General features: G+C 50.6%; 2 protein-coding genes, 10 non-coding genes and 1 pseudogene across 12 annotated transcripts; 2 read left to right on the top strand and 11 right to left on the bottom strand.

The window, feature by feature from the left end:
• Positions 1–120: 120 nt before the first annotated feature.
• On the bottom strand, positions 121–227 carry LOC130105081 (U6 spliceosomal RNA). Its single transcript, XR_008809549.1, has one exon. It is a non-coding gene; the product is annotated as a U6 spliceosomal RNA (small nuclear RNA).
• A 614-nt stretch (positions 228–841) lies between these two features.
• Positions 842–948, bottom strand: LOC130105092 (U6 spliceosomal RNA). The gene has a single exon (XR_008809550.1). It is a non-coding gene; the product is annotated as a U6 spliceosomal RNA (small nuclear RNA).
• Positions 949–2,408: 1,460 nt separating this feature from the next.
• LOC130104602 (uncharacterized) lies at positions 2,409–3,881 on the top strand. The gene is made up of 3 exons (XM_056271234.1): positions 2,409–3,132; positions 3,224–3,672; positions 3,784–3,881. Exons 1-2 carry the CDS (start codon positions 2,588–2,590, stop codon positions 3,507–3,509), a joined length of 831 nt encoding a protein of 276 aa, XP_056127209.1. The 5' UTR covers positions 2,409–2,587; the 3' UTR covers positions 3,510–3,672; positions 3,784–3,881.
• Positions 3,651–7,641, top strand: LOC130104727 (uncharacterized). The gene is made up of 10 exons (XM_056271264.1): positions 3,651–3,672; positions 4,258–4,547; positions 4,733–5,172; positions 5,261–5,582; positions 5,670–5,973; positions 6,070–6,567; positions 6,677–6,886; positions 6,971–7,287; positions 7,386–7,603; positions 7,635–7,641. Exons 1-10 carry the CDS (start codon positions 3,651–3,653, stop codon positions 7,639–7,641), a joined length of 2,628 nt encoding a protein of 875 aa, XP_056127239.1.
• A 2,842-nt stretch (positions 7,642–10,483) lies between these two features.
• On the bottom strand, positions 10,484–10,580 carry LOC130105360 (U6 spliceosomal RNA; annotated as a pseudogene).
• A 635-nt stretch (positions 10,581–11,215) lies between these two features.
• On the bottom strand, positions 11,216–11,322 carry LOC130105313 (U6 spliceosomal RNA). The gene has a single exon (XR_008809576.1). It is a non-coding gene; the product is annotated as a U6 spliceosomal RNA (small nuclear RNA).
• Positions 11,323–11,936: 614 nt separating this feature from the next.
• Positions 11,937–12,043, bottom strand: LOC130105327 (U6 spliceosomal RNA). Its single transcript, XR_008809578.1, has one exon. It is a non-coding gene; the product is annotated as a U6 spliceosomal RNA (small nuclear RNA).
• A 614-nt stretch (positions 12,044–12,657) lies between these two features.
• On the bottom strand, positions 12,658–12,764 carry LOC130105104 (U6 spliceosomal RNA). The gene has a single exon (XR_008809551.1). It is a non-coding gene; the product is annotated as a U6 spliceosomal RNA (small nuclear RNA).
• Positions 12,765–13,399: 635 nt separating this feature from the next.
• On the bottom strand, positions 13,400–13,506 carry LOC130105342 (U6 spliceosomal RNA). The gene has a single exon (XR_008809581.1). It is a non-coding gene; the product is annotated as a U6 spliceosomal RNA (small nuclear RNA).
• Positions 13,507–14,120: 614 nt separating this feature from the next.
• LOC130105115 (U6 spliceosomal RNA) lies at positions 14,121–14,227 on the bottom strand. Its single transcript, XR_008809552.1, has one exon. It is a non-coding gene; the product is annotated as a U6 spliceosomal RNA (small nuclear RNA).
• Positions 14,228–14,869: 642 nt separating this feature from the next.
• On the bottom strand, positions 14,870–14,976 carry LOC130105126 (U6 spliceosomal RNA). The gene has a single exon (XR_008809553.1). It is a non-coding gene; the product is annotated as a U6 spliceosomal RNA (small nuclear RNA).
• Positions 14,977–15,618: 642 nt separating this feature from the next.
• On the bottom strand, positions 15,619–15,722 carry LOC130105352 (U6 spliceosomal RNA). The gene has a single exon (XR_008809586.1). It is a non-coding gene; the product is annotated as a U6 spliceosomal RNA (small nuclear RNA).
• A 614-nt stretch (positions 15,723–16,336) lies between these two features.
• LOC130105137 (U6 spliceosomal RNA) lies at positions 16,337–16,443 on the bottom strand. The gene has a single exon (XR_008809554.1). It is a non-coding gene; the product is annotated as a U6 spliceosomal RNA (small nuclear RNA).
• Between the last annotated feature and the right edge of the window lie 438 nt (positions 16,444–16,881).

Genomic DNA, 16,881 nt, shown 5'->3' on the forward strand with positions numbered 1-16,881 from the left:
GAGAGTGCCCTATAGACATTGGAGATGCACCAGTTCTTGACACAAGAGATCAAGAATGAAAATAAATAGTGGCAGGAAGGTATGAATCAAGTCCAGTGAAGCAGGCTTGATCACAGCTGCAAAAATATGGAGCGCTTCACGGATTTGCGTGTCATCCTTTCGCAGGGGCCATGCTAATCTTCTCTGTATCGATCCAATTTTAGTATATGTGCTGCCTTAGCAAGCACGATCCTGGCGGCCCGCCCAAGGCATATGTACACCTCGGGTTCCAGCGAGCTATCACCAAGGTGGTAGGGCCCAGCGAGCCATCTACTGAAAGAATGGGGTGGGCAGACTTATCGATGGTACCAAAATACAAGCTCTGAATGGGCTGTGTCCTCCAGGTTTTCGAGAAAGAAATGAGTTGGCGGAAAGTGGAAAACAGGAAAATGGTTTGCTGTCTGTGCCAAGGTTCAATGCACTCGATGTAACTGGACACGATCTATCGCAGCAGGAGGAGTTAATCCTCTGGAGACCTTTAGGCAGAGGCCCTCGGCCACGCGACAGAAACAAAACCGTGAAGGACTCCACAGATTTTTTCCTTTGATTTATTCTTTGATTTTTTTCTCTGAAACGGTCTACTTTCAGCATAGGCGCTGCCTTAACAAGCAACAAACACAGCCTCATTTGAGGCATATGTATGGGGTCGAACCCTGTTCCCTGTCGGCATCTGCTGAAGAAAGGGAGTGGACACACTTTGCTGGAAAAATGAGAGTGCCCTATAGACATTGGAGATGCACCAGTTCTTGACACAAGAGATCAAGAATCCAGAATCCAGTGAAGCAGGCTTGATCACAGCTGCAAAAATATGGAGCGCTTCACGGATTTGCGTGTCATCCTTTCGCAGGGGCCATGCTAATCTTCTCTGTATCGATCCAATTTTAGTATATGTGCTGCCTTAGCAAGCACGATCCTGGCTGCCCGCCCAAGGCATATGTACACCTCGGGTTCCAGCGAGCTATCACCAAGGTGGTAGGGCCCAGCGAGCCATCTACTGAAAGAATGGGGTGGGCAGACTTATCGATGGTACCAAAATACAAGCTCTGAATGGGCTGTGTCCTCCAGGTTTTCGAGAAAGAAATGAGTTGGCGGAAAGTGGAAAACAGGAAAATGCTTTGCTGTCTGTGCCAAGGTTCCATGCACTCGATGTAACTGGACTCGATCTATCGCAGCAGGAGGAGTTAATCCTCTGGAGACCTTTAGGGAGAAACAAAACCGTGAAGGACTCCACAGATTTTTTCCTTTGATTTATTCTTTGATTTTTTTCTCTGAATCGGTCTACTTTCAGCATAGGCGCTGCCTTAACAAGCAACAAACACAGCCTCATTTGAGGCATATGTATGGGGTCGAACCCTGTTCCCTGTCGGCATCTGCTGAAGAAAGGGAGTGGACACACTTTGCTGGAAAAATGAGAGTGCCCTATAGACATTGGAGATGCACCAGTTCTTGACACAAGAGATCAAGAATGAAAATAAATAGTGGCAGGAAGGTATGAATCAAGTCCAGTGAAGCAGGCTTGATCACAGCTGCAAAAATATGGATCGCTTCACGGATTTGCGTGTCATCCTTTCGCTCTCTGCCCAGCAATGTTCTCTGGATGCCGGCCAATCAGCAGCTCGGGATTATCAAGCGTTTGTCAAGCGTTTTCGGTTTTGGGCCAATCAGCAGCTCGGATTATCAAGCCTTTGTCAAGCGTTTTCGGTTTTGGGCCAATCAGAAGCTCGGATTATCAAGCGTTTGTCAAGCGTTTTGGGCCAATCAGCGGTTAGTATAATCAAGCGTTTGTCATAGCAACCATCAACAATCCGGACCTGACACGACACCGACCGAGTCACCAAGTGAGTGAGTAAAACAAAAATAAATAGAATATTACGAATGTTCTGACATAGCATTGTCTTCCCAGAGTACTTTTACCATGTACTGACATGGAATTCGTCGATGTATTATTACGTCTTGCCGTCAATCGCTGGTTTTGATATTTAAAAATACGTTAACGTTTGTTAATTAACGTCAACGTCAGGCGTCCGTTACACATTTAAACCATATTTACACTTTGAATTTCGACTCCAAACTGTAGTAACTACATCTACATGGTCTAATGAAGATAACCAGGTAGTCTGATCAAAGATTAAATACATTTTGAGAGATCGCTAACATGTAATGCAATGCATTGGAAATTAATGGGACAACATGTGGCGATCTCTGAAAACAAAATTAAATTATGAAAAGACTATACATTTAGTATCGTTAGACCCTTAAGATTATAATATCACCACGTGAAATCAAAATATAAAGTTTAGGTGTGTCTTTTAAATGCATTAAGAATAAGCCTGTTTGTTTAATGGCTGCCAATGCACCCTGGGGTCATTATTTACCTGTTGTGTCACGTTATATTAATTTGTTAACGTTAATATTTCAATAGCGAATGTGTAGTTCTAGTATATCATTAATCTTATGTGTGATAGTCCTGTTAATATGGCAATTAACATATAGCTGCTAGTTTAACCTGTAATGCTCGTTTAATGCTGTGCCATTTGTCGTTGAAGATATGTCTTTAGCAAATTTAAAACTGACGGCCTCGCAGCAGCTTGTCCTGCGGGCCTCTGATGAGGCGGTGGCCTTCATCGCCGCCAAGGGGCCACGCGGGACCGCCGCTGCTGCGAGGGCCAAGAAGCCAGAGGAGGTGGAGAAGGAGGCCCAAGCCCACGTTGTCTCCAAGGGTGGTGACCCTGGTAACCCCATGCTGGTGCTGGGCTGCCACAGCATCCAGTTTGGCAAGTACCAGGGTCAAACTTTCCGTTGGCTCCTGGAGAACGACGTGGGCTACACCACGCAGTTGGTTGCCAGCCACCAGCGGGAGCGGGAGAAAAGTGCCTCCGACAGCCCCCTTATGGCCAACAAGGACGCACTCGCCCGGTACTCGTGCGCCCACCCTGCTTTTGCTGAGCAGCTGCGGTACCACCGGGCGCACGAGGAGGCCCGGGCTCGCGCCACTCAGCCCGGGTGTGAGGGCGAGGCGCTTGTTGGCTTTGGGGACTACAAGGAGGCCACCCTGAAGGACCTGTACGAATCCAAGGAGAAGAAGCACCAGACGTAAGTCTTGTTGTGGTGAAGGGCAGTGTACTGTCGACAGGGTGCTGTAACTTGTTGATATGCGTGTTAATCTTTGATCATTGTCTTGCAGCTTTGTCAAGTGGCTACGGCGGAAGACACCGCAGCCTGGGACCTCGATGGACGCCGCCAGGAAGTACATCCTGGGCCGAGACAAGGAGCGGTCGGCAGAGGTGGCTGCTACCCCCCCACCTCCCAGCAGCAGCAGCACCACCACCAGCAGTGGCCCCAGCAAGGCCGCTGCTTCCACCGCGCTGCCGCCACGCAAGCCGATCGCTCCCATGTTCTCGGCCCTACTGGGAAGGCGTCCAATGGCCCCAGGTGAGCTGTTCCAGGTAGATCTCTTTCTTTCTCTTTAACACAACAGTGGTTCAGTGTACAGGATTAACTAACCATTGCCCTCCCACCCCACAGCGGTGTCTACATCCGTCAGAGACCAGCGCCCCTCGGTTCCGCCGCCGCCCCCCCCCACAGAGGTGACGGACGAGGAACTGGTCCAGATGGCCACTGACTTAGAAACGGGTAACTGGCACCACACTGGACACGTCACACTGTAACATTTGCCCTCAATATATATTCTTCTGGCGGTATTTTTGTATTAACTGTAATGGTCTCATTTACTGGTCTCTACAGCTGATGCTTGAAGACCAAAGGTAGGTTTGGCAGGTAATGTAGCCGTCTTTGTCGGTGGTAGATGTGTAGAACGTAGTGGCAATGTAGATTTGCTTAACCACCTTCACATGTCTACTTCCCTTGGCCCTGCTGCATCTCTTGACATTCACCTTGTAGCACTAGACCATCTGCCCTATCACTGGTATGCTGCACGTCATCTAATCACTGGCATGCTGCACGTCATCTAATCACAGGCATTCTGCACGTCATCTAATCACTGGCATTCTGCACGTCATCTAATCACTGGCATGCTGCACGTCATCTAATCACAGGCATTCTGCACGTCATCTAATCACTGGCATTCTGCACGTCATCTAATCACTGGCATGCTGCATGTCATCAACACTCAGACTCACTTAGGCTTGCCTGCCTGTGTGTTGCCCCATGACTATCATTGTGCTGATGCCATTTTGTTGTGTGTGAATGTGTCTGAAGCTCGCGTACAGGTCCTTCAGACTCTCCCGCTCCCGCTGGTGGTGAGGCCTCCATCTCCACCTCCTCCGGCATTGTCCTCCATCCCCCCCCCACCGCCACCACCTCGAGTTGCGGCTGCTCCACCTACGCTCGCGGTTCCGGCTCCGGCGTTGACCAGGGAGGAGTCCCGTCGCGTCTCCGTGGAGGAGACGCCATCTGGGGAGGCCACCCTGGCACCAGCGCCGGCGAAGAGGAAGAGGAAGGAGAGGAAAGTGGAGCAGCCCGCAACACCCACTCCTGCTTCGGCTGAGGTACAAACACACGCACGCACGCACGCACACGCACGCACGCACACACACACACACACACACACACACACACCGTGCCCGTACTCATGGACGGCACAACTCAGTGAAGTTGACTGTCAAACTGCATGTAGCACCTCCTCTCAGCCTCCTTACAGTGTGTTTGTTTGTGTTTTTTTTCTTCCTCACAGTCCCGGTTGCCTGAGAGCTGGCGGACAGCTCTCACCGTGGAAGAGCAGGAGTGGATCGGCCGGGAGCTGTTTAGGAAAGACAGCGAGGGGAGGAGCAAACTCACCACAGACCTCAAGCTGTGGTGGGACCCCCCTCAGCCCCGGCCGAGTTACACTCAGCCACCCGCCTCGCCAGCTGCCTTCTTCGCGTGTCGGCTGTTCCTCTGGACCCCCCTGCGTCTGTGGGGCGTCCGGCCGACATGCTGTAATAGGGCCCTCACCAAGTGTGGGCTCTACAGGACCATCCGGAGGGTCCTGGACATCGACGGCTGGTACTTGATGGCCACCGAGTACCTGGAGTGCCGTCGGTGTAAGAGGAAGGTAGCTGCCTGGTCGCAGGAGGTCGTGAGTCAGCTGGGAGAGGGGCATCGCGCCCTCTTCCCGGCAATCCTCACCTACAAGTAAGTAGCTGTCTGAAAACTGTCACGCAGCCCCTCGGTCTGTCTGTGTGTGGCTCTTCTGTAACACACGATGTGCTCCTCTCTGTAGGCTTGCCTGCGACCGGCGGGTCATCATCCAGCTGCGTGAGCGTACTCGGGGGAACAGCGCCACGCAGCTGTACAAAAAACTCTGTGAGGCACACACAGAGGCCTGGATGCGGCGGTCCATACACTACCTCAGCGTCATGGAGCCCTTCACGTCGCGGGGTGTCGTGCGCATGTGCACCCCACCACCAAAACCGCCACCCGTGCCCCAGTACGCGTGGCTGTTAATGGTGTACTGCCACGACATCCTCTCCCGCCTGGAGGACGTGAAGGCCCGGGTCACCTCCGTCTTCGGAACGGTCCTGAAGATGGATTCGACCAAGAAGGTAAATGTGGTGCTATAGCGCAAACGGAGTATCATGCTCTGGCTATGTGTGTGCAGCCTTACTGAGATGCTTTTTTCTTTCAAACAGGTGACCCGGAAGCTCTCCGGTGCTGCCGCCCAGACCGCAGCGTGGGCAACGAACGTCGGCAACGAGCACGGACAGGTGCTCATGTCCGTGCTCACGGACGCCGAGGGTGCCGGCCTGTTGCCCATGGCTGCGGGGTTAATGCGGCGGTATCGGGACGCTGGGGTGGAGCCGCCTCAGCTCCTCTACGTTGACCGGGACTGTTGTTCGTCCCACGGGGGATCCAAGACAGCTGACATGTTCAGGAAGTGGGACAAGCTGGTGGTCCGGCTGGACATCTGGCACCTGATGCGGCGGTTCGCGTCAGGTGTGTTGTGGCATAAACAATAATTAAACAAACAGCATCACAGTAAGAGACGTCATGGTTCCATAACTTGATATAACATGCATTTTTCCACAACAGGTGTCACCACCGAGAGCCACCAGCTGTATAAACCCTTCCTGCAGCAGCTGTCTTCGTGCATCTTCCTGTGGGACCCAGAGGACACAGCCCGGTTGCTCAACGCCAAGAAGAGGATGCTTGAGGCGCAGGGGATGACCTTCTCGTCCGACGCCGGAGTGTGGAGGCACGTCAGCCGCAAGAATATGGCTCTCCATTGCCGTCGCCGCACGCGTGGAGCGGCGGAGACGGAGCGGCTGATCGGTGACCTCCTGGAAACCTTCGGCGGTGCCAACGGACGAGACACCATGGGGATTTCCCTGCTGGACCAAGACCGCATCCAGAAGATCTGGACGGAGCAGCGGCGCCACCTCCATTGCATCCAGGACCCGCCGGGCGTGGAGCTGTACACTGAGACCGGCAGGGTGACCCAGGGGGGGATCAGCCTGCCGGTGTACCGTTGTGCACGAGGCTCCACGTCCCTGGAGTCGTTCCACCTGCATCTCAACCGCTTCATTCCAGGTAGAGCACATGTTTGACTGTCATGTCAATCTTTCACTGTCATCGACTCGTTGTTATTCACATTGTGTGCACTGAATAAACTGCTAAAAACATCTGCGTTCCTCCTCAGGAGAAAGTGCCAATCCCTGGCACTTCCAGGCATTTCTCCTGGAGGGGTTGACGCGGTGGAACGCGGACAGGGCGGCGTCCGTGGCACAGGAGGGACGGCAGCTGCTCCGCTCCTACAATGGCCCCCTGCAGCACTCCCTTGACCAGCTCAGCCAAAGGGTGCTTGGCACGAGTGTGGTCAAGGATTACACCAAGCCCAGGGAGTACACCGGTAAGAACACTCGAGCCACCGCGCTTACACATGTCCACACTGAATGATATTTGTACCTGACTGACTGTTGTTGTTGTACTTCAGGGGAACTCATCGGCATCGAGTACCTGTACTCCCAGACGGGCAGAGTGCTGCAGGACGTCAGCTTGGACCCTGACATTCCGGACGCGGGGGGGGACGTTCCCCAACTCGTTGAGGATGACGAGCTCGCCGACGGCCAGCAGGAGGTGGAGGACCTCACCCTCCACGTGCCTGGCGAGTTCCCCTCTCCTCAGACGGACCCGCGGTCAGGGCGACCGGCTGACGCACCCGCGCCCGAGCCATCCAGTCCGACCGGTGCCCCCGAACCCGCACCCCACTCCCCCGGCCGGTCCTCTCCAGAGCCTCAGCAGGCTGCTGAGGTAAGCACGCCACCTCTTTGTGGTCTGCGACTGCAGTGCGCTCGCTCTGTTCCATCCAACTGACTTATTGTTTTCCATCTCTTCTTGTGTGTCTGCAGGACTACAGAGGACCAGATGACCAGCCGGGGTACCTGGCCGTGGTCCAGTTGGCCACGGCCTTGGTGGGGTTGCGTCACGAACCGGCCTTGTCCGAGGGGAGGGTAGATGAGCTCATCAGGCTCTACGAGGCCCTGTCACCGTACGACAGGGCCCGAGTAGTTTACCCTCCCCGCTACAGGGACAGGCCAGCTCAGGGGCGCTTCATGGCAGCCAAGCCGCACCAGTATACCTGGTGTGGAAAGCTTGAGGCGGTAAGGCTACACTTCCATCATACATTTCCCTGATGTACACACAAGCTGCTCTATGTAATGTTGCCCATTATCATGCTCATATCTGTCATTGTTTTTTGTCCATTGTCCGCAGCTGCCTGGTCGGAGAGACCTCTGGACCTGCCAGCAGTCCCAGCGCAAGCCGGCTGGTAGAGGCAGTATGCACCCAGCTCTGCCGCTTCATCCCCTCGGGCAGCCGTGCGCGCGGTGCCCGGAGGTCGCGGTGGGACAGCATACTGCTTCGGTACCAGCACATCCGGGACCTTGTGCTGGGCCACCAGAGGCTGATGGCTCGGGCGCCCATACAGCTCTTTGAGCTGAACGCCAGGACCCTCTCGCTGTGGTATGTTTGATGCTTTGGCCAGTGTTATGGTAATGACATGCTTGAATGGCATGCTCTCAAAATTGTACATGTAACTAAAATACTACGTTGAAATCCGTTCTCAGGTTCACCAGGACGCAGCGGGAGAAGGAGAGGACTGTGCTAGCTTCAGGCGTTGCAGCAGAGGGACGACCACCAGCGGCAGCGGGTTCGGCAGTGGCAGCGCCGGGCCCAGCAGCAGTGGATCGTTCTCCGGCAGCAGCAGCAGCAACAGGCCAGGCGACGACAGCAGCGCCAAGGACGGCGGGACCTCTGGCAGCAGCACCGGCTGTGGCAGCACCGGTGCCTGTTCTGCCAGCGCCAGTGCGCCCACTGGCGCCTTTACCGCCTGCCCCCTCAGCTGTTGTCCTGGCTGTACCACCGGCTGCTGCAGCTGCAACAGGACCTTTTCCGGCAACACAGCCTCTCCTTCTGGACCTCTCACTGCCCCAGCAGAGTGTGAGGGTGCTCCCCATCCCAACGCTCCCTCGGACAACGCCAGCCCCACACGTCCTCCCTCTGCCGCTGGCCGCCGCATTTCACGCCGGCCCTCAGCTGCCTGCAGCACCTCCTGCTCGCCCTCCTCAGCCTCTCTCTATGTACAAAACTGATTGGCTGAGGAGGTCGAAGGCTGAGCAGAGGGCAGCGGCAGGAACAGTCGTCGCTGCCCGGGCCGGCGTGCCGCAGGTACAAAAGTGCCGGAAATGCGGCCAGCCAAGGCGGAGGGAGACCGGACACACCCGCTACGGCTATGTGCATTTTTGCTCTGCCGCGGCGGGTAAGAGTGTGGAGGACTGGCTGAGGGAGATGAAGGACAAGGACCAGGGTCGAGCCCCGGACTGATTTCGCATTCTCGCTGGGGCAGGTGTATATAGTTGTTTCAGTGTTTGTTTGTTTTTTAAAGACATTGACTTTACCCTCCACAAGGACCGGGACCTTGCCGCGGTGTGGAGGCTTTCTACAAACACCGGTCCACACCTGCCACAACTTTTCTACAGCAAAAAAAAAAAACATTGTGTATCCCATTCACACCTGTATAACATTGCCATGCCTTTGTACTATTCTGATTCTTTGCACTGACAAGTTATATAGGCCTATACTGTGTTGCCGCGGTGTGGAGGCTTCCTACAAACACCGGTCCACACCTGCCACAACTTTTCTACAGCAAAAAAAAAAAACATTGTGTATCCCATTCACACCTGTATAACATTGCCATGCCTTTGTACTATTCTGATTCTTTGCACTGACAAGTTATATAGGCCTATACTGTGTTGCCGCGGTGTGGAGGCTTCCTACAAACACCGGTCCACACCTGCCACAACTTTTCTACAGCAAAAAAAAAACATTGTGTATCCCATTCACACCTGTATAACATTGCCATGCCTTTGTACTATTCTGATTCTTTGCACTGACAAGTTATATAGGCCTATACTGTGTGTCTGCTGCCTATCATATGGCTTAAGAAAAAGAAAAGAAAACATTGTCTGTCCCATTCACACCTGTATAACACATTCACACCTGTATAACACATTGTCATGCATTTGTGCTGTTCTGATTTTATGCCCTGACAAGTTATATAGGCCTTTTGGACATGTGGGTATGTTCAATAATGTGGTCACTGTCTTTGGAGTTACGTCCAGTTGCCACTGGCTCTGTTGCCGCCACGTTGGTACTTCACACTGTATGCTGCTGCATTATTTATCCATGCATGTCTGTAATGAGCCCATATACTATGCATCTGTCTGCTGTGATTGATGTGGTTTAAAATAAGAGGAATGAAGCCTTGTGCCACTGTTCTGCATCAATACCACTGTTCTGCATCTCACCCCAGAACATTTATGCCATGTGTCTGCTCTGATGCTCTATTTTTATTATTATTACTACTATCATCATCATCATCATCATCATCATGTTTTATTGTATTGTAGTTTGAAATAAATAATCTATTTCACACTGTAGTCTACTGCGGCTGTGTTTGGTGTTTTCTGCATCTATACATCATCATCATCATCATCATCATCATCAACAACAACAACAACAACAAAAACTGATTTTTAATTGATATTTTTTTACTGAAGAAAAAGGTGAAACGAATAATACACGGCATGTAACTTTTATTTATACATTGAAATAAAATTATTGACATAATATAAATGTAATATAATGTTTAACATAACAAATTTTAATATATAAGGTGAAACAATACAAAATACAATATATCTATGCAGAAAATGGTGAAACAATATGAATACAATATATTATTTAACATACATTTTAATATCTATGCAGAAAAAGGTGTTACTTTTATGTATACACATGAAATAGGCATAATATGAATATAATAGTGTGTAATATAATGTTTAATATTTGTGCTTCGGTCGGGATTCGATCCTGCGTTTTGATGGTGTCTCGTTTGTACCGCGTTTGTGCGACTGGGCATGCGCGAAGGCACTAATGCGCATGCGCGAAAACAAAGAAGAACGATGGCGAAGCTTTTCGCAGGGGCCATGCTAATCTTCTCTGTATCGATCCAATTTTAGTATATGTGCTGCCTTAGCAAGCACGATCCTGGCGGCCCGCCCAAGGCATATGTACACCTCGGGTTCCAGCGAGCTATCACCAAGGTGGTAGGGCCCAGCGAGCCATCTACTGAAAGAATGGGGTGGGCAGACTTATCGATGGTACCAAAATACAAGCTCTGAATGGGCTGTGTCCTCCAGGTTTTCGAGAAAGAAATGAGTTGGCGGAAAGTGGAAAACAGGAAAATGCTTTGCTGTCTGTGCCAAGGTTCCATGCACTCGATGTAACTGGACACGATCTATCGCAGCAGGAGGAGTTAATCCTCTGGAGACCTTTAGGCAGAGGCCCTCGGCCACGCGACAGAAACAAAACCGTGAAGGACTCCACAGATTTTTTCCTTTGATTTATTCTTTGATTTTTTTCTCTGAATCGGTCTACTTTCAGCATAGGCGCTGCCTTAACAAGCAACAAACACAGCCTCATTTGAGGCATATGTATGGGGTCGAACCCTGTTGGCATCTGCTGAAGAAAGGGAGTGGACACACTTTGCTGGAAAAATGAGAGTGCCCTATAGACATTGGAGATGCACCAGTTCTTGACACAAGAGATCAAGAATGAAAATAAATAGTGGCAGGAAGGTATGAATCAAGTCCAGTGAAGCAGGCTTGATCACAGCTGCAAAAATATGGAGCGCTTCACAGATTTGCGTGTCATCCTTTCACAGGGGCCATGCTAATCTTCTCTGTATCGATGCAATTTTAGTATATGTGCTGCCTTAGCAAGCACGATCCTGGCTGCCCGCCCAAGGCATATGTACACCTCGGGTTCCAGCGAGCTATCACCAAGGTGGTAGGGCCCAGCGAGCCATCTACTGAAAGAATGGGGTGGGCAGACTTATCGATGGTACCAAAATACAAGCTCTGAATCGGCTGTGTCCTCCAGGTTTTCGAGAAAGAAATGAGTTGGCGGAAAGTGGAAAACAGGAAAATGCTTTGCTGTCTGTGCCAAGGTTCCATGCACTCGATGTAACTGGACACGATCTATCGCAGCAGGAGGAGTTAATCCTCTGGAGACCTTTAGGCAGAGGCCCTCGGCCACGCGACAGAAACAAAACCGTGAAGGACTCCACAGATTTTTTCCTTTGATTTATTCTTTGATTTTTTTCTCTGAATCGGTCTACTTTCAGCATAGGCGCTGCCTTAACAAGCAACAAACACAGCCTCATTTGAGGCATATGTATGGGGTCGAACCCTGTTCCCTGTCGGCATCTGCTGTAGAAAGGGAGTGGACACACTTTGCTGGAAAAATGAGAGTGCCCTATAGACATTGGAGATGCACCAGTTCTTGACACAAGAGATGAAGAATCCAGAATCCAGTGAAGCAGGCTTGATCACAGCTGCAAAAATATGGAGCGCTTCACAGATTTGCGTGTCATCCATTCACAGGGGCCATGCTAATCTTCTCTGTATCGATGCAATTTTAGTATATGTGCTGCCTTAGCAAGCACGATCCTGGCTGCCCGCCCAAGGCATATGTACACCTCGGGTTCCAGCGAGCTATCACCAAGGTGGTAGGGCCCAGCGAGCCATCTACTGAAAGAATGGGGTGGGCAGACTTATCGATGGTACCAAAATACAAGCTCTGAATCGGCTGTGTCCTCCAGGTTTTCGAGAAAGAAATGAGTTGGCGGAAAGTGGAAAACAGGAAAATGCTTTGCTGTCTGTGCCAAGGTTCCATGCACTCGATGTAACTGGACACGATCTATCGCAGCAGGAGGAGTTAATCCTCTGGAGACCTTTAGGCAGAGGCCCTCGGCCACGCGACAGAAACAAAACCGTGAAGGACTCCACAGATTTTTTCCTTTGATTTATTCTTTGATTTTTTTCTCTGAATCGGTCTACTTTCAGCATAGGCGCTGCCTTAACAAGCAACAAACACAGCCTCATTTGAGGCATATGTATGGGGTCGAACCCTGTTCCCTGTCGGCATCTGCTGTAGAAAGGGAGTGGACACACTTTGCTGGAAAAATGAGAGTGCCCTATAGACATTGGAGATGCACCAGTTCTTGACACAAGAGATGAAGAATCCAGAATCCAGTGAAGCAGGCTTGATCACAGCTGCAAAAATATGGAGCGCTTCACGGATTTGCGTGTCATCCTTTCGCAGGGGCCATGCTAATCTTCTCTGTATCGATCCAATTTTAGTATATGTGCTGCCTTAGCAAGCACGATCCTGGCGGCCCGCCCAAGGCATATGTACACCTCGGGTTCCAGCGAGCTATCACCAAGGTGGTAGGGCCCAGCGAGCCATCTACTGAAAGAATGGGGTGGGCAGACTTATCGATGGTACCAAAATACAAGCTCTGAATGGGCTGTGTCCTCCAGGTTTTCGAGAAAGAAATGAGTTGGCGGAAAGTGGAAAACAGGAAAATGCTTTGCTGTCTGTGCCAAGGTTCCATGCACTCGATGTAACTGGACACGATCTATCGCAGCAGGAGGAGTTAATCCTCTGGAGACCTTTAGGCAGAGGCCCTCGGCCACGCGACAGAAACAAAACCGTGAAGGACTCCACAGATTTTTTCCTTTGATTTATTCTTTGATTTTTTTCTCTGAATCGGTCTACTTTCAGCATAGGCGCTGCCTTAACAAGCAACAAACACAGCCTCATTTGAGGCATATGTATGGGGTCGAACCCTGTTGGCATCTGCTGAAGAAAGGGAGTGGACACACTTTGCTGGAAAAATGAGAGTGCCCTATAGACATTGGAGATGCACCAGTTCTTGACACAAGAGATCAAGAATGAAAATAAATAGTGGCAGGAAGGTATGAATCAAGTCCAGTGAAGCAGGCTTGATCACAGCTGCAAAAATATGGAGCGCTTCACAGATTTGCGTGTCATCCATTCACAGGGGCCATGCTAATCTTCTCTGTATCGATGCAATTTTAGTATATGTGCTGCCTTAGCAAGCACGATCCTGGCTGCCCGCCCAAGGCATATGTACACCTCGGGTTCCAGCGAGCTATCACCAAGGTGGTAGGGCCCAGCGAGCCATCTACTGAAAGAATGGGGTGGGCAGACTTATCGATGGTACCAAAATACAAGCTCTGAATCGGCTGTGTCCTCCAGGTTTTCGAGAAAGAAATGAGTTGGCGGAAAGTGGAAAACAGGAAAATGCTTTGCTGTCTGTGCCAAGGTTCCATGCACTCGATGTAACTGGACACGATCTATCGCAGCAGGAGGAGTTAATCCTCTGGAGACCTTTAGGCAGAGGCCCTCGGCCACGCGACAGAAACAAAACCGTGAAGGACTCCACAGATTTTTTCCTTTGATTTATTCTTTGATTTTTTTCTCTGAATCGGTCTACTTTCAGCATAGGCGCTGCCTTAACAAGCAACAAACACAGCCTCATTTGAGGCATATGTATGGGGTCGAACCCTGTTCCCTGTCGGCATCTGCTGTAGAAAGGGAGTGGACACACTTTGCTGGAAAAATGAGAGTGCCCTATAGACATTGGAGATGCACCAGTTCTTGACACAAGAGATGAAGAATCCAGAATCCAGTGAAGCAGGCTTGATCACAGCTGCAAAAATATGGAGCGCTTCACGGATTTGCGTGTCATCCTTTCGCAGGGGCCATGCTAATCTTCTCTGTATCGATCCAATTTTAGTATATGTGCTGCCTTAGCAAGCACGATCCTGGCGGCCCGCCCAAGGCATATGTACACCTCGGGTTCCAGCGAGCTATCACCAAGGTGGTAGGGCCCAGCGAGCCATCTACTGAAAGAATGGGGTGGGCAGACTTATCGATGGTACCAAAATACAAGCTCTGAATGGGCTGTGTCCTCCAGGTTTTCGAGAAAGAAATGAGTTGGCGGAAAGTGGAAAACAGGAAAATGCTTTGCTGTCTGTGCCAAGGTTCCATGCACTCGATGTAACTGGACACGATCTATCGCAGCAGGAGGAGTTAATCCTCTGGAGACCTTTAGGCAGAGGCCCTCGGCCACGCGACAGAAACAAAACCGTGAAGGACTCCACAGATTTTTTCCTTTGATTTATTCTTTGATTTTTTTCTCTGAATCGGTCTACTTTCAGCATAGGCGCTGCCTTAACAAGCAACAAACACAGCCTCATTTGAGGCATATGTATGGGGTCGAACCCTGTTCCCTGTCGGCATCTGCTGAAGAAAGGGAGTGGACACACTTTGCTGGAAAAATGAGAGTGCCCTATAGACATTGGAGATGCACCAGTTCTTGACACAAGAGATCAAGAATGAAAATAAATAGTGGCAGGAAGGTATGAATCAGGTCCAGTGAAGCAGGCTTGATCACAGCTGCAAAAATATGGAGCGCTTCACGGATTTGCGTGTCATCCTTTCGCAGGGGCCATGCTAATCTTCTCTGTATCGATCCAATTTTAGTATATGTGCTGCCTTAGCAAGCACGATCCTGGCGGCCCGCCCAAGGCATATGTACACCTCGGGTTCCAGCGAGCTATCACCAAGGTGGTAGGGCCCAGCGAGCCATCTACTGAAAGAATGGGGTGGGCAGACTTATCGATGGTACCAAAATACAAGCTCTGAATGGGCTGTGTCCTCCAGGTTTTCGAGAAAGAAATGAGTTGGCGGAAAGTGGAAAACAGGAAAATGCTTTGCTGTCTGTGCCAAGGTTCCATGCACTCGATGTAACTGGACACGATCTATCGCAGCAGGAGGAGTTAATCCTCTGGAGACCTTTAGGCAGAGGCCCTCGGCCACGCGACAGAAACAAAACCGTGAAGGACTCCACAGATTTTTTCCTTTGATTTATTCTTTGATTTTTTTCTCTGAATCGGTCTACTTTCAGCATAGGCGCTGCCTTAACAAGCAACAAACACAGCCTCATTTGAGGCATATGTATGGGGTCGAACCCTGTTCCCTGTCGGCATCTGCTGAAGAAAGGGAGTGGACACACTTTGCTGGAAAAATGAGAGTGCCCTATAGACATTGGAGATGCACCAGTTCTTGACACAAGAGATCAAGAATGAAAATAAATAGTGGCAGGAAGGTATGAATCAGGTCCAGTGAAGCAGGCTTGATCACAGCTGCAAAAATATGGAGCGCTTCACGGATTTGCGTGTCCTTTCGCAGGGGCCATGCTAATCTTCTCTGTATCGATCCAATTTTAGTATATGTGCTGCCTTAGCAAGCACGATCCTGGCGGCCCGCCCAAAGCATATGTACACCTCGGGTTCCAGCGAGCTATCACCAAGGTGGTAGGGCCCAGCGAGCCATCTACTGAAAGAATGGGGTGGGCAGACTTATCGATGGTACCAAAATACAAGCTCTGAATGGGCTGTGTCCTCCAGGTTTTCGAGAAAGAAATGAGTTGGCGGAAAGTGGAAAACAGGAAAATGCTTTGCTGTCTGTGCCAAGGTTCCATGCACTCGATGTAACTGGACACGATCTATCGCAGCAGGAGGAGTTAATCCTCTGGAGACCTTTAGGCAGAGGCCCTCGGCCACGCGACAGAAACAAAACCGTGAAGGACTCCACAGATTTTTTCCTTTGATTTATTCTTTGATTTTTTTCTCTGAATCGGTCTACTTTCAGCATAGGCGCTGCCTTATCAAGCAACAAACACAGCCTCATTTGAGGCATATGTATGGGGTCGAACCCTGTTCCCTGTCGGCATCTGCTGTAGAAAGGGAGTGGACACACTTTGCTGGAAAAATGAGAGTGCCCTATAGACATTGGAGATGCACCAGTTCTTGACACAAGAGATCAAGAATCCAGAATCCAGTGAAGCAGGCTTGATCACAGCTGCAAAAATATGGAGCGCTTCACGGATTTGCGTGTCATCCTTTCGCAGGGGCCATGCTAATCTTCTCTGTATCGATCCAATTTTAGTATATGTGCTGCCTTAGCAAGCACAATCCTGGCGGCCCGCCCAAGGCATATGTACACCTCGGGTTCCAGCGAGCTATCACCAAGGTGGTAGGGCCCAGCGAGCCATCTACTGAAAGAATGGGGTGGGCAGACTTATCGATGGTACCAAAATACAAGCTCTGAATGGGCTGTGTCCTCCAGGTTTTCGAGAAAGAAATGAGTTGGCGGAAAGTGGAAAACAGGAAAATGCTTTGCTGTCTGTGCCAAGGTTCCATGCACTCGATGTAACTGGACACGATCTATCGCAGCAGGAGGAGTTAATCCTCTGGAGACCTTTAGGCAGAGGCCCTCGGCCACGCGACAGAAACAAAACCGTGAAGGACTCCACAGATTTTTTCCTTTGATTTATTCTTTGATTTTTTTTTCTGAATCGGTCTACTTTCAGCATAGGCGCTGCCTTAACAAGCAACAAACACAGCCTCA

Source organism: Rhinichthys klamathensis, unplaced genomic scaffold (assembly GCF_029890125.1).
Source record: "Rhinichthys klamathensis goyatoka isolate OS25496 unplaced genomic scaffold, OSU_Roscu_1.1 h1tg000014l_1, whole genome shotgun sequence".
In the NCBI taxonomy this organism is placed as follows: Eukaryota; Metazoa; Chordata; class Actinopteri; order Cypriniformes; family Leuciscidae; genus Rhinichthys; species Rhinichthys klamathensis.

Excerpts from the sequence above, each read along its gene's own strand:
- LOC130104602 (XM_056271234.1), top strand. The coding sequence starts at position 2,588 with ATGTCTTTAGCAAATTTAAAACTGACGGCCTCGCAGCAGCTTGTCCTG. Across the intron at positions 3,133-3,223 it reads AAGGAGAAGAAGCACCAGAC|CTTTGTCAAGTGGCTACGGC; the intron begins GTAAGTCTTGTT and ends ATTGTCTTGCAG.
- LOC130104727 (XM_056271264.1), top strand. The coding sequence starts at position 3,651 with ATGGCCACTGACTTAGAAACGG. Across the intron at positions 4,548-4,732 it reads CCACTCCTGCTTCGGCTGAG|TCCCGGTTGCCTGAGAGCTG; the intron begins GTACAAACACAC and ends TCTTCCTCACAG. Across the intron at positions 6,568-6,676 it reads TCTCAACCGCTTCATTCCAG|GAGAAAGTGCCAATCCCTGG; the intron begins GTAGAGCACATG and ends GTTCCTCCTCAG.